This window comes from Pundamilia nyererei, unplaced genomic scaffold, assembly GCF_000239375.1.
Source record: "Pundamilia nyererei isolate P.nyererei 1_Seehausen unplaced genomic scaffold, PunNye1.0 scaffold00095, whole genome shotgun sequence".
Classification (NCBI taxonomy): Eukaryota; Metazoa; Chordata; class Actinopteri; order Cichliformes; family Cichlidae; genus Pundamilia; species Pundamilia nyererei.
Genome location: NW_005187496.1, coordinates 1,967,399 through 1,980,761, shown reverse-complemented (window position 1 = coordinate 1,980,761; position 13,363 = coordinate 1,967,399). Strand labels below are relative to the sequence as shown.

Genomic DNA, 13,363 nt, shown 5'->3' with positions numbered 1-13,363 from the left:
CCAGCCACCTCCAAATCCCTGTGGTCGTGTGAGTAAACTCAGAGGAGGCAAGACAGATGTTCAAACACTTCTTTTATTGTTGAAAATGCTGAGTGTTATTTCCTCTTCCTGTCGGCTCACTGCAGTGTTGTACACTAAGAAGCCCCTCGGCGTTTCTCCTGATGAAGCCGCCGCGGAGATTGTGAAGACTTTAAACAATAAGAGGAAAGAGGTGGTGATTGCTCCCTCGCTCCCTAAGATGGCCATTTACGCCAGGTCCTTTTTCCCAAATGTGTTCTTTGCTGTGATTGGTGCAGGGGTGAAGAACGCCGCCATCGCCGCTGAGATGTAGATACTGCCTCAGCACCGGGATGATGGGACACATGACATGAGGTTTTTAACAAATCAGTGGAAGTCAAAGATTTTTTTAATGATCATTTGATGTTCGTGCGCATGGCGCATCAGTTCCAGATTTAATCCACATCACATTATCTGTTGCTGTTGGTTTAATTGAATTGTGGGAAAATCAGCGATATGATTTTCATGAATCATGAGGCTGCCACACAGAGTGGGGGCTAACAGGGGTCCAACAACAAAGGTTTGCCTCTGAGCTCCTAAGTGGGTAAATCCAGCCTGTGGATTAGTGTTTTGTCTTATACTCAGATTTGCGTGTAAAATATTGATTTTCTTCATTTTAATAAACAGAGTTTCCTTAAAACTCAACAATCAGGAATTTTTTATTGTATTTAAACTATAATCAAAGTATTAACTATGAAATATTATTAAAATATGAACTATTTACTCATTATTCATTCATCATGAAATGTGTCATTTACTGTATGAGTCATGGTTTGAAGTGTAATAATTACTTTCACTACTGCCACTGAAAATAAACTGTACAAATAACAAGCTTGCTAAAAGTTCAAAATTTCAAATTATTTCTGAATAAGTTGACATTTCAAGAAACTAACTTGAAATTTGTAACTTCAGAGTGGCGTTTTTTTTTTCAAGAAGAAGAAACCAGCTTCCATACCTTACTGACTAAATCTCACAGAGAACTTAAAATTGTATCTATATCTATAGATATAGATATATATGTTTATACATACACATATATATATATATATGTATTTACTGCTCTATAATTTACGCCACACTTTGGAAATGTTTGTACTTACTTGATTCAAATTAACAGATACATTTACAAACAGCTTTTACATGAATGATGTTATTGAGCTTTAACAGAATGCTTGGAAATAAGATACAGAAATATTTTCATATTTGGGTTCATGTTTATGATCGAAATAGTTAGGGATGTTTCATGGTCATGAAATTTATGACTGTGAAGAAACACACAGCTATATAAATATATCCTGGCTGCTTTTGTCCGAGGTGCTCTTTGAAATAAAATCACTGGGTTAAATAAATCAATCATCTTGAAACACCTCTGGGCTCTTAATTGAACAGTTATTTTGAAGAAAAATCTAAATTAATTTTAACTTGAATTTCAATTGTGGGACATAAAAACTTCATGCATGGAACAATTATTCTTAAAAAGCATTTTATAAACTCTGTTCCCAACCACAGATGTCAACTTGTGGTTCTTTCAGTGCCAAATTTCTCTCTTATAATGTCTCTCAGTAGAGAGTTACAGAAATGGAACCAATAATTATAAAAAATACTAGGATTACTGTTCTGATATGACAGTTTTCAGTGAAATGAATATCCTATGAATCCCATTATTTTGTTTTGAAGGTCAAAGGAATTTAATGATTAACTTCTGCCTCATGGCGCACTCTGGCGGACAAGTCAGAGAAGACCTGATCGTCGACGCGCTGTCGTGTTTTAGCTGTTTATTTAATTTAATTTTTAAAATAAATGGCTTTTAGAATACTTTCCAGAGTCTGTACACTGAGTCAAGGACTGAAATCCTCTCAGACCGCCTTCAGTACGTTAAGCTCCGCCGGCAGTTTAAAGGTTGAACATGACCGACGTAACCAGCGCTTCACGGTCACCGCAGGCAGCAGTACTGGTAAGCACACAGCCCGAGTTGCAGCTCCCCTTCCCGCGTAGAGCCTCTAAGAGAGCCCGAGGTGTCGTCGCGGCCTGATGGAGGACATTTGAGATAATTATTTTAAATTCAATATTGTGTTGTGTGATGTGTTTCTCTTTCAGTTGTTTATTTGGATCCCTCTCACACATAAATTGTGTGTAGCAATCAGAGCGCTCAGCGAAATTCCATTTAAAAATGTGTGTTTTAATGGTTTGTTTGGTTAAAGTCAGCTTCTTTTTAACCCATATCAATGTCATATATTTTAAAGGGTTCAGTGCCACTTAGCTAAGAGATCGGCATACTTATTGTGATCTGTACTAATGTATTTTGGTGAAATCTTTGCTAAGTCAAGACCTAGCACAACAAGTTGCAGGGGAGAAGTTGGGGTTTAAATTAAGGTATTTTTGATGGGAATTTGGTATTTTCTGTTCCAACTGATTTAATTTTGCTGAAAGTTTCACAAGTTCCCCATTTGAAAGAAAATAAGCTGTATTACTTTCTATGAAATAGCATGAGATAATTTAATCTAGGAAATACAAAAATCATGTGGTGATTTTTAATTTTTTTTTTCTTCCTATAAGCATCTGCTTAATATTATTGTAATAAGGAGCCATTACTGTCCTCTTTCTAGCGGACCATGAATGTGGGGTGCTGAAATACAGATTCACTGGGGAGAAGGAGGTGGACTTGATGTCGACCTTCGTACCCGAGACATACAGGGGCCATGGTGTTGCAGCTCTGCTGTCGAGGGTAAAACTCCAGGTGTCAGTCAACTCGTTTCAGGTCATACGTGATTTTTTTCTGAGTAGTTTTAATGTTTGTTTTGTTTCTTAACAGGCTGCGCTGGACTTTGTGGTTGAAGAGAACTTAAAGGCTCATGTCTCCTGCTTGTACATAAAGAAGTACGTTGAAGAACAACCAGAGCAGAGATATAAAGAGTTTGTCATCATTTGACTGCAGCTTCTATGGCACCTACATGCTGTATGTCTGTGAAGGTTCTCAGTCATCCAGGTCTTCATAGTTTAAGGAGTCCAGACGCTTTTCTTTCCAAGCTCCTTAGACTACATACTGTAATTCTACCTCTAATTAACTACACTCGCACAGTGTGCAATGTACAAGTGAGAAATCTCACTTAAATGTAATTCAGTGTACATTTAAACAATTTTAAATGTAATGTGGACTATATTTGGATAAAATAACCAAAAATATAATTAAACCAATGGGTTGAAGGTGATATTTGTATTATAATAAGAACAGTTTAACAGATAAACTGTGATTCTTTTAAAAATATCAGACTGTGTGCATGCATGACTGAATTTTCTACCAATAAAATTCATTAAAATGTAATTAAAAACCTTTGTTATACTATACAAGCGTATCATTATATTATACATGCAGAATTATGTAGTTGATATGTAGAGTAAATAATACAATTTTTATATTAAAAAGCTTACATAAAGGGACATCTGCTCATTTCCACATGTATATTTATTCCTGGACCCCACTAGAGTAGCTTTGCATGATTCACAGTTCAAAATAAGTTTTATTTATCTCGTACTAGGCTTTGGTGTGACCCCTGACTTCATGCTCTGTTTGAAAGAAGCTTTCTGATGATTGGCTGCCCCACATAAACAGCAGATGAGTGGGACTTCAGGGCTGATTGACCATAAAGTGGATATCCCCACTGTATGAGATCATACAGAGGCAAGCGTGGGGAAAAAACCAAAACAAACTAGTAGAGTCTGAGATTTTAATTTACAGGAATTACTTTTATATACAGTGGCCTCATAATTTGACACTGTGGCCAGAGACTTTATGTATTTCTGTCTGTATATTAAGAAGGCAGTATAGGTCCTAATCTGCAGTTAACAGAAGTGGACTAAAGCTAATTAGTGCAGTTGATTTAATTTTTCCTGGCTGATCAATCCAGCTTTAGACTGAGAGATTGCTTGCAATTAGCATAAATAGTAACTAATCACAGAATCATGCAGAGGCAAAAGTAGAAAAGACTTTGTAAACCTTAGTGTTTAAAGTATCCTATCTCACATGTATTACTTGTACATACTTTGACCTCTTTGGTTGAAACTTTGGCCATGTGTAATACAAACCATATGGAACTAAGACGCAGTGTAATGTAGAAGCTTGTTTAGGTATCAATGTTATTAGTAATATAACTCTGTTATAGTGAGCCTACGTTAATAAATGCAGCAGAATTAATCACAAAAAGAAAGATTGTGGGGAAAATGGGCTCCGGTGTTACCACGAGCCTCGAATCACAGATGAAATCAGCGTGTTTGGCGAGCACAGCTGGATTCTGGCCAGCTGATGAGATTAATTCCCCCACAGCAGCAGCAGCAGCAGCATGACAAGAGATTGGCCACAATCGAGCGTTTAATTGGGTTTGCTTGCTAGTTTTTAGAAGAGCAACAAAGTCAGTGAAAAGCACAGCTGTATTTAATTTCATCTTCATTACATCCTCAGTGACACAAACTGTGAGCTCGAGAGATATTCTGCTTTTTTTATTGTCTGCTTTTGTTCCAACAGATGTCAATCTTACTCCTGTAAACATGTTTTCCTGCACTTCTGTGTCGGCCTGATGCTGTCAGCGTTTGAGTTACAGCATGTCTCACATCAAAAGTACCAGAGTATAAAGACAGCAGCTGTTTCAGGGGAGTTGACAGAAAAGGCAAATTCCTGATGTAACATCTTATCGAGAGATGTTCTTTAAAAAAACAAATCCTGAACAGTCAGTCGTGGAGAATATCTACAAACTTTGCAGCTGTCTTGGGTTTTTTCATTGTTGGAGTGGCTGTTTTGTGGTTGTTTCACAGGTTCAGTGGTTGTTTTGTATGTCTTGGCAGACATTTGTGTCCCAGTTTGCTATTTGACATTAATTTGTCATCTTTTTTAAATCTTTTATAGCTGACCGACTGTCCAACATCAGATGTTACTGGACACTTCAAACAGAGTCTAGTCTGTGCAGGTAGACCTGCGGTGATTCGGCGATACGTCCCTGATGGTACAGAATGAGGTAATTTTCTCTTCCTCTTGCTGAGCAGATCATTGAGCCTCGTTCTTCAGAGGACAGTTTGATCAAACATAAATGAAACAGGCTGGCTCAGCAGAAGCTAAAGCAGAAATGAAGGATCAGTCTTTCATCAGGAGCATTTACATCCAGTTTAGTGGGAAATGTAGCCCGTTTCCCTTCCCCACTTCTCACATTATCTTTTTTTAAGAACCAGACACATCTGATGTGTGGAGAGGAACAAAATATACAAAAAAAGTCCTGAAGTAAATATTTAAATCCAAGAACAAGAGTCAGTGTAGGTCCAGGAAATCAACCCCAGAAACGTTTCCATCTTTAACAGTACGCCTCTCCTTGTGGTTCTGGTACATTGTCCGTTTCGACCTCGTACGCTGTTCCTGTGGACGGCTTGTGGCCATTGACCGGCAGTTCTAGAGGTGCCTCGGCATCAACCGGCACAGTAGTCAGGTACATGTCCCACATCTGCTCAGGGACGTTCATCTCCATCATGTTCTGCTTTATCATCAGGCTCTTCTCGATGTTCCGCCGTTTGTATTTAAACTCGATGATTGTCTTTGTGTAGCGGTTCAGTGCCGTCACTGCAGACCCCATGCAGGTGCCGAAAGAGCCCCATGCTAATCTGTGGAGAGGGTTAAAAAGAGGGTTAACCTACTGCTGAGCTGCAGCTGTAAGAACCCCAACAATAAACACGGCTCTACACAGACGTACCAGCAGTGTTGTTTGTGCTGTGTGCTATTTTAGTTTACAATCAAGAACTGGTAAAAAGTAATCCCATTCCCAGGGCTTCTGTCGCCTTCCAACTCAGTAGTTGTAACTGTATCCAGTCCTACGGATATAACCAATCGTGTCAGCTACCTTGACAGCCGAGAGACAGACCTTTGCATTGACGACTTTTCAGTAACAAGTCCTCAGCTAATAAACGTGCTCTTGATACTCCTCTTCTTCTGACTCTAACACTGATTATAATCTTCAGCTGTTTTTAGTATGACCCAAAATTAGCGATTGGGCCCATGAACTCACCAGCAAAGCATTTACTGAGCCTTTATTGTGAATAACTGGAATACATGCATCCATACACTGCAGTCATAATATCAACCCATCTGTCAACAAAAATAAAAACACAAATGGCAAAACTAAAACTCCCAGATTTTGGGGCAGGTATGCAACACTGCACAGTGTAGCAACAGACATGCCAAATCCTTCTCTTTAAATGTGCCCGGCACCCTTCATCTTCATTGTTCAGTGAGTACCATCTCTTCTGCACATAATCGCGTAGTTTTGGTGCAGTTAGTGAAAGCCAGTTGAACAATCTGACTGTTCCAGGTGCTGCTAATCAAATGTACCAATTAAAATGATCAAAAAGTGTGAGAATTTTTGTAAAAGCTGACGTTTTGGAAGTTTTTCATTCATGTGAAATACGTAAGTAATGCCACAACCAGGTATGGGCATCCCAGCAAATTCATCCCATGGTCAGACCGTGCAATGCTCAGAAAAGTGCAAAAATCCACAGAGCTAAAACTCACTTAAAGTTCATGACAGCAAAATTAAAAACATTCTGAACGACTGTTGTGTGCAAAGGTTGCCAGCACAAAGCATGTTCTCTCTAAAAAGAACATGGCAGCATGGCTTAGGATTGCAGAGGTCAATCTGAACCAACCACAAGACTTCTGGAACAATGTCCTGTAGTTGACCATAATGCACAGCGCCACATTTAGAGAAAAACAAACACTCCATACCAACTGTAAGCACAGTGGTGCAGGGGTTATGATTTAAGCTTGTTTTGACAGGTAAAAATCTTGGCCCAAGCTGCACCATACAACAGTTTATTATTTCAAACACAGGAGCAAAACTACAATAGAATGGCTATAAAAAGAAGAATCGAGGTGCTGTACCTGTGCAGAAATGTGAATGGGAAAGCATGCCTCACCTCAGAAGTGTGACTCCTGGAAACATAAACTACTGTTACAACCTCAGAAAGAGTCTGCTAGAGTTTGGCTGTGGACAGTAGAACCACTGTCTACCAATGTCCGGTTCATCATGGAATTTTTGAACTCAGTTAAACCCACAATACTGCTGCCTAGCTGACTGATCGAGCGCCTGCATACAATACGGTGGCTGTGGATGAGTCTCAAGCCAGAGAGGCAAAAGATTGTTTAGAAAATGGAAGGTAGTGAGCCTTAATTTGGGCCGTGATTATTTGATCTAGTGAGTAAAACTGTCAAAACAGCCAGAGATGAAGGTTAAAGTTGCTTACAAATAAGACCAGCTGTAGTCCCATGTTTTGGGTCTCCAATCTTCTGGCCCGGTGGCAACAGCCAGCTGGAATATGGTAGTAAACATCATGTGGGCCACCATCCCACAAAGGCCTGAGAACAAAAAAAGATAAAAAGACACCAAGTCAACAAGTGACTGCTCATTCAAACCGCAAAAAAAGACCAAAACTAAATTTAATAGAGTTGGGTTTGTGAATCTGTGACAACCGAGAGAGGACCATACTGATGGCTCTTTATCGTAAAATTCACATGAAGCAATTTATTTGTGTATAAGATTAATATTTGGTTCTTTTAGAGGCTCGTAGTGCTAAAGTATGAGTAAAAGATCCCCTGTTTTAACATGGGAGTAGACAGATCCCTACTTCTTTAAGATTCCAATCTTTCTGGTTTTTATGCTGGATTTTTATGTTTTTCCTGCTAATATGTTTTTGTGTTATTTGTTTTCTATGCCTTTTGTCTTTTCAATGTTTTTTTTATCCTAATGTTAATCTTGTTATGCTAATGTAGTGTTAGCATAACAAATTAAGTGTTTTAATACTGATATAATGTATTTCTGTTTTTAATAGAAATACATTGTTTTTCTAAAAAAAATTTTTATGAATTCGGAGGGGTAAGAAAATAGAATTTAGTTGAATACGAACTGCACGGCCCCTTAGTTCCAGTTAATGAAACTCTTAATGTTCAACATACCAAGAAAATTTCATGGTCCCAACTTTGTGGGAACAGTTTGGGAATGGCCCCTTCCTGCTCCAGCATGACTGCACAGCAGTGCACAAAGCAAGCTCAAGAACAGTTTCCTCCCAAAAGCCATAACCATAAACACAGTTCCACCCCCCATTCCAAGGACTTCCCTCTATAAACCACCACCGTGCAATATTTAATTCTACGTGCAATAACTCAAACTATATATACATAACACTATTTATTTACATATTTATTTCCTTTTTTTATTGGATTGTATATTTGTACATTTTATATATATTTTTTCTCTAAATACTGTTCATATGTATATAATGCTGCAGAAACTGTGCATCTCATTGTACATCTGTATAGTGACAATAAAGGCATTCAATTCTATTCTATCCTCTAAGCTCCATAAAGACATGGGTGAGTGAGTTTGGTGTGCACAGAGTCCTGACCTAATTCATAGAACACCTTTGGGATGAATTAGAGTGGAGACTGTGAGGCAGGCCTTCTCCTCCAGCATCAGTGTCTGACTGCACAAATGTGCTTCTGGAAGAATGGTCAAAATTCCCATTAAGTCACTCCTAAACCTTGTGGAAAGCCTACCAGAAGAGTTGAAGCATTATGGCTGCAAAGTGTGGGCTACCATCATAAAGCTAATGGATTAATGGGATGTCACTGAAACTCATATGCGTGTGAAGGCAGATGAGAGAATACTTTTGGCAATGCATTGTATTTATGATTTGTGAAAAACGATCACATGCAGTAAAAGACATTATAAACTCCAAGTGTGGATGATCCACATTTGTAAAACATAAAAAGAGTTCATGAAATGACTGTAGTGACGGCTGAAGCCTGAAACATCCCTGTACAACGCATACGTGATTTTCTGACTGACTCTGGGTGAGGTGGACTGGCCTGCCTGATCCAGGCTCTCCCTCAATCAGCAGCCTGCCCCTTCACAGCTGCTTTTCTTGGGATTAACTAATAACAACAGGGGGGGATGGGAGTCGGGGGATGGGGGGAGTTGAGGGGGTGGGAGGGTGCTCCTCTGGGCAGGTCTTGGCGCAGTCCAAAACCGCAGCCCCGGCTTCAATCGGATTAGTCCAGAAACCAGCAAATCCTCCAAGGCAGCGAGTGGACGCAGAGCAGTTAGCTGCTGCGAGCGCTCGCTCACTGTCAGCCTCATCTCATCCAGCCACCATGACCTGCTGCCCTGCTGCTTTTATTCACCGCCACACGAGCTTCACCTATAATTTATCTCCATGTTTCTTGTCGATGTTAAAGGCTCTATACTTTAAGTCTCTCCTTATTTAGTATTTAAAGATTTAATCACGGGTTTAGGATAAAGTTGATTTAAGCAGTCAGCAGCTATAACTCCTCTTATGAGCAACTGTTGGCTTTAATAAACATGTCCCACCAACATCCATTTACAGAACATTTATCAGCAAAAAACAAAAAATTGTTTAAAGGTTTAATTAAAAGTAAAGAGGCATAAATGCTTAAGGGGAATTTAAGTTGTGAACATGAATGTTTTTATAACCTGCACTGGAGCTCATTATGCAGTGTTACCTGACAGGGCAGTGCACATGGCAGCAAAGGCACTGAGCTTCAGTTTGTTCATGACACTGAAGCAGGGGCACTGCTCCAGAGTCATCAGAGCCCCGCCCGCGAAGAGCAGGGTGAGGTACAGGGTCTCCGCCACGATACACAACCACAGCACTCCTGTGAATACAAAAAACAAACAAAAACAGGGAGGAAGCATAATCCTGCATGTCTAAAGGCAGACAAGCATGCATGTACAACAGGTCTGCTCATTTTATGTCTGGAGATCTGAATGAGTCTGTCTAGACTGCATGGATTTATAAAATCAGGACAGCAGCTGCTAATTCTAGATTCCTTACAAGCAAGACTTGCAAAGGTAAGATTTCTCAGTATGAGTGTAGTCGAAGGCCCTTTCCCAACCATTTTACTGAAACTGCATTACGTTTTATAGCATTATTAGAAATAATGTTGGATAACATATTTAGAAAGTCACTGATACTTAGATATCAAGCATGTAAAATACTGTAAATCATCTTGAGGCATTCACGGTACATGTAAGTGTAAGACTGTGTCTTGGTTTAGAGACAGAGACATAATGTTTGTCGTTGTGAGACTCGAGTGTTTTATATGCCCCACATCCACCTGGACTCCTGAGCTGCATTAAATTAACCCAGTTAAAACTGGAATAACAACAGGTCAACAACAAGTCCATGTAATTTACATTGATTTAATTCATATTAGTTTATGGCAATGTTTTTAGTTTAAAATCTTCTTTAATACAAATTCATGTTGCTTTTGTAAATTATCGTCCCGTTAAGCATCAAATAGAAACTAAAGACGGGCATAGATACCTAAGACCATGCAGCATCCTTGACTTATATTCAGATGTTTTGAAGCCCCAAAATGGCTAAATTGGAGATTCCCGAGCGGGCCTTTATGAACTAATGGTTGACATCGTGGGAACTATGTCCATCTTTTATATACAATCTATGTTATCCTCTTGAGGTCAAAGTACCCATAAGGTAACAGATAACTCTAAGAAATCAAAAGACAGTTAAAAATATAAAAATCTCACCAACCTCTTTCATTTTCAGGTGCAATATCTGAGAATTCTCGACATTCAAACCCTGAAAAAAAAGGGGAAAAAGTAAGTTTTCTTATGTAGAAGAATCCACTTTGACACTAATCACGAAAACACCCTTAAAAGCTGTAATTCCCAGCATCAGTTGTACGCCGAAATTATTCGCTGGGTCATTCCAGCTCAAATCAACGTGGCCATTCTGCTCGACCATCTCCCGTTTGCTGTAAATTTCATTATGCACAGTTTGGACAAATACAAGAAAAAAGTTCTGTATAGATGGATTTAAAATTTCATAGCAGTCATTTTATATGCCCATAAACTTTTTATGCAAATTGAGCAGAAAATGTTCTACAAACTTTGCTGATTTAATATGGAATTCTTTTTTAAATGTGTATCTGTAAGAAAATCTCACATTCATGGTTATTTGTTCAATCAGCTATGCAATTCTTGTGATTGTCAATAAAATTAATTAAGTGCACTCAGTAGTATCAAAAATACTTACAAGTATTTTTTTTACATGAAGTCATGACTTTTGAATATTATGTATTTTTAAAAGTATATTTTGATATAATGTGAGTCCACAAACACTGACATCTTTGCACCGCAGCTGCATATATAAAACTGATTGTAGCATCTGATGATATTTTTTTGTGATACGGCACCTTGGTGTTGGAGCTCCCAAGGAACTGACTCTTGTGCTCTGATCATATTGGTGAAAATCAGTAGACAATTTGGCTCTTAGTTGCATGCAAATCCTTATAAAAATGTATTTTTCTGAGATTTATTACCAGAGCTTATGAAACCAACTGGGGCGGCTTGCATGCAACAGCAATGGCTGTAATCTGGAAGCTTTACTGTTTGGTTTATTTTGCTCTGTAACAATGACACTTTCATACACCCTACATATGTCCTGTAACGTGAAATTTTTATAGTGAAATTTATTTCTCTTTGAAAACATTTGTATTTTTCTTCCTCCATGCCAGGCAGATTGCTGCTTATCTGTCAGTATGATTCCTGTGGAAAGCATGTACACGTTTGTAATTAGGTTTTATGTTTCGCTTGATGAGATTTAGCTTTGACCTCAAGTAGAAAGCTGTAGTTATGATGCAACATGAAGGACCTTTTTGCAGTACCTGCATGCAGCATGTCACAGCTTTAATCCTAATCTGTACTTTGTCTTTTTCATTTTCCTCGTGCACTACCTTACCCCCTCCACAGGTGTAGCTTTTTCATTCGTTATTATTGGTCATAATGACCCAAAATATTACTTAAGAACAATATTGCACTGTTTGAAATGCTATTTCCCTATACACAGGCATAAAACAACAGGAAATCTAGCTAAAATGTGCTGAATTTAGACCTAAAGAGAATTTAACCCAGCTTACTCGAGTGCCAAAGCACACTCGCAGCTGTTTATCTCACCTTATCTGTGCATTATACATAAATGACCTTAAATGACTCAAGAGATTTCCTCCAGATGGTGCGATTCCAGTAACTGGGTTGACATTTATAAGCTGTAGATTAACTTGAGAGACTGTCTTGTGCGTTTACAGGAGCTGCTTCCTCCATTAGCTCTTCCTGTTTTTGAACGTCTGCAGCCCCAAAGCTAAAGGGCTGAAGAGCTTAGGGTCATCTTACCGTTCATGTCGGCCGCCTCCTCGCAGGAGAAGAATATCCCCGTGTGGAACTTCCTCATCAGAAACTTCTCCTCCCCCGTCTCAAAGATGTACTGCACTAGGCGGCTGTCGTTGAGGTTGGTGCTGTTGAAGCGGATGCAGTACCACTCCTTCTTGTTCACCGGTGGGCCTGTGCAGAAGGGTTTGGCCACCTTCCTGGTCCCCTCGCACCAGTAGCTGGTGGTCACCGCGGATAAGGCAAAAGCAAACGCCACAAAGTTGAGGGTGAGCGCCAGAGAAGCCCGCCGCCCGCGCTCTAGCCTCATGGTCGAGGCAAGGCCAGAGGAGATGAAATGAAAAGGCAACTAATCCTGGCTTTTGATATGTAGCCACCGTGTTTCGCCTCCCAGCGGATATATCAAATCTTCATAATCTTGTTGCATTTGGGGCTCCTTGGGTGAGAAGTGTGTACATCCCTCTGCCGGCTCTTCTGATGTGCTGCCACCTTGATGAAAGGGTCCATCCTCTGCACTCCCACAGAGACAATAGAAACCCATGGCACTATTTGTTTTCCTTCATTTGAACTCCTAAACTGTCCCCTCTGTGCTGCCACTCCAAACTCATCGCTCCTCCCCTTCTACAAAGCTCTGCCTGCAACATTATCCATTACAAATGGCAAATTATAGTCCAGACTTCCTTTGAACATATTAGCAAAAAGCAAAGATTACAACAAGCTTAGATTGTAATCCAGAAGCAGGCTCTTCCCTGAGTTTCCTGCATTTGCAAAGTAATTGCAGCCGCAGGCATAAGATCAAGTCCCTTTTTACAGTTGGTGACCTGTGACATAATGTGGACAGTCTCATATGAAAATCCATTCACTGCGTGTGTGTGTGCAAGCAGGGCAAATCTCTTCTAATAGCCTGCTGATGTAGCACACAAATGAAGACAAACTACTTAGAAGTACAGTATCTGAAGGAGACAGATGGTTGGAGGAAACATCTGCTGCCTTTACTCTGATGCTTTTGTCTATAATTTGCTGTCTTTAAACTTGTCGTAATTTTCTGCAGCTCAAGAGTTTCGCTAACA

The 13,363-nt window shown here is 39.5% G+C and overlaps 3 protein-coding genes across 3 annotated transcripts in view; 2 read left to right on the top strand and 1 right to left on the bottom strand.

Annotated features, from left to right (window-relative positions):
- The window catches only part of LOC102206105 (dehydrogenase/reductase SDR family member 7C-B-like), a 9,463-nt gene extending 8,570 nt beyond the window's left edge, over positions 1-893 (top strand). The window contains exons 7-8 of the mRNA XM_005739982.2: positions 5-28; positions 126-893. Coding sequence (XP_005740039.1) covers positions 5-28; positions 126-331 — 230 coding nt within the window. The 3' untranslated portion in view covers positions 332-893. The remainder of the gene's footprint in view (positions 1-4; positions 29-125) is intronic.
- An 882-nt stretch (positions 894-1,775) lies between these two features.
- Positions 1,776-3,379, top strand: LOC102199011 (protein NATD1-like). Its single transcript, XM_005739959.1, has 3 exons — positions 1,776-2,011; positions 2,664-2,782; positions 2,870-3,379. Exons 1-3 carry the CDS (start codon positions 1,858-1,860, stop codon positions 2,984-2,986), a joined length of 390 nt encoding a protein of 129 aa, XP_005740016.1. The 5' UTR covers positions 1,776-1,857; the 3' UTR covers positions 2,987-3,379.
- Positions 3,380-4,485: 1,106 nt separating this feature from the next.
- LOC102198727 (germ cell-specific gene 1-like protein) lies at positions 4,486-12,607 on the bottom strand. The gene is made up of 5 exons (XM_005739958.1): positions 12,300-12,607; positions 10,660-10,707; positions 9,608-9,760; positions 7,333-7,444; positions 4,486-5,697 (listed from the first exon to the last, which is right to left on the bottom strand). The coding sequence occupies exons 1-5, from the start codon at positions 12,601-12,603 to the stop codon at positions 5,394-5,396; spliced, it is 921 nt and encodes a 306-aa protein (XP_005740015.1). The 5' UTR covers positions 12,604-12,607; the 3' UTR covers positions 4,486-5,393.
- Positions 12,608-13,363: the final 756 nt, after the last annotated feature.

Excerpts from the sequence above, each read along its gene's own strand:
- LOC102199011 (XM_005739959.1), top strand. The coding sequence starts at position 1,858 with ATGGCTTTTAGAATACTTTCCAGAGTCTGTACACTGAGTCAAGGACTG. Across the intron at positions 2,012-2,663 it reads CACCGCAGGCAGCAGTACTG|CGGACCATGAATGTGGGGTG; the intron begins GTAAGCACACAG and ends TCCTCTTTCTAG. Across the intron at positions 2,783-2,869 it reads TTGCAGCTCTGCTGTCGAGG|GCTGCGCTGGACTTTGTGGT; the intron begins GTAAAACTCCAG and ends GTTTCTTAACAG.
- LOC102198727 (XM_005739958.1), bottom strand. The coding sequence starts at position 12,603 with ATGAGGCTAGAGCGCGGGCGGCGGGCTTCTCTGGCGCTCACCCTCAAC. Across the intron at positions 7,445-9,607 it reads CATGTGCACTGCCCTGTCAG|GCCTTTGTGGGATGGTGGCC; the intron begins GTAACACTGCAT and ends TTTTGTTCTCAG. Across the intron at positions 5,698-7,332 it reads GACTACAGCTGGTCTTATTT|ATTAGCATGGGGCTCTTTCG; the intron begins GTAAGCAACTTT and ends CCCTCTCCACAG.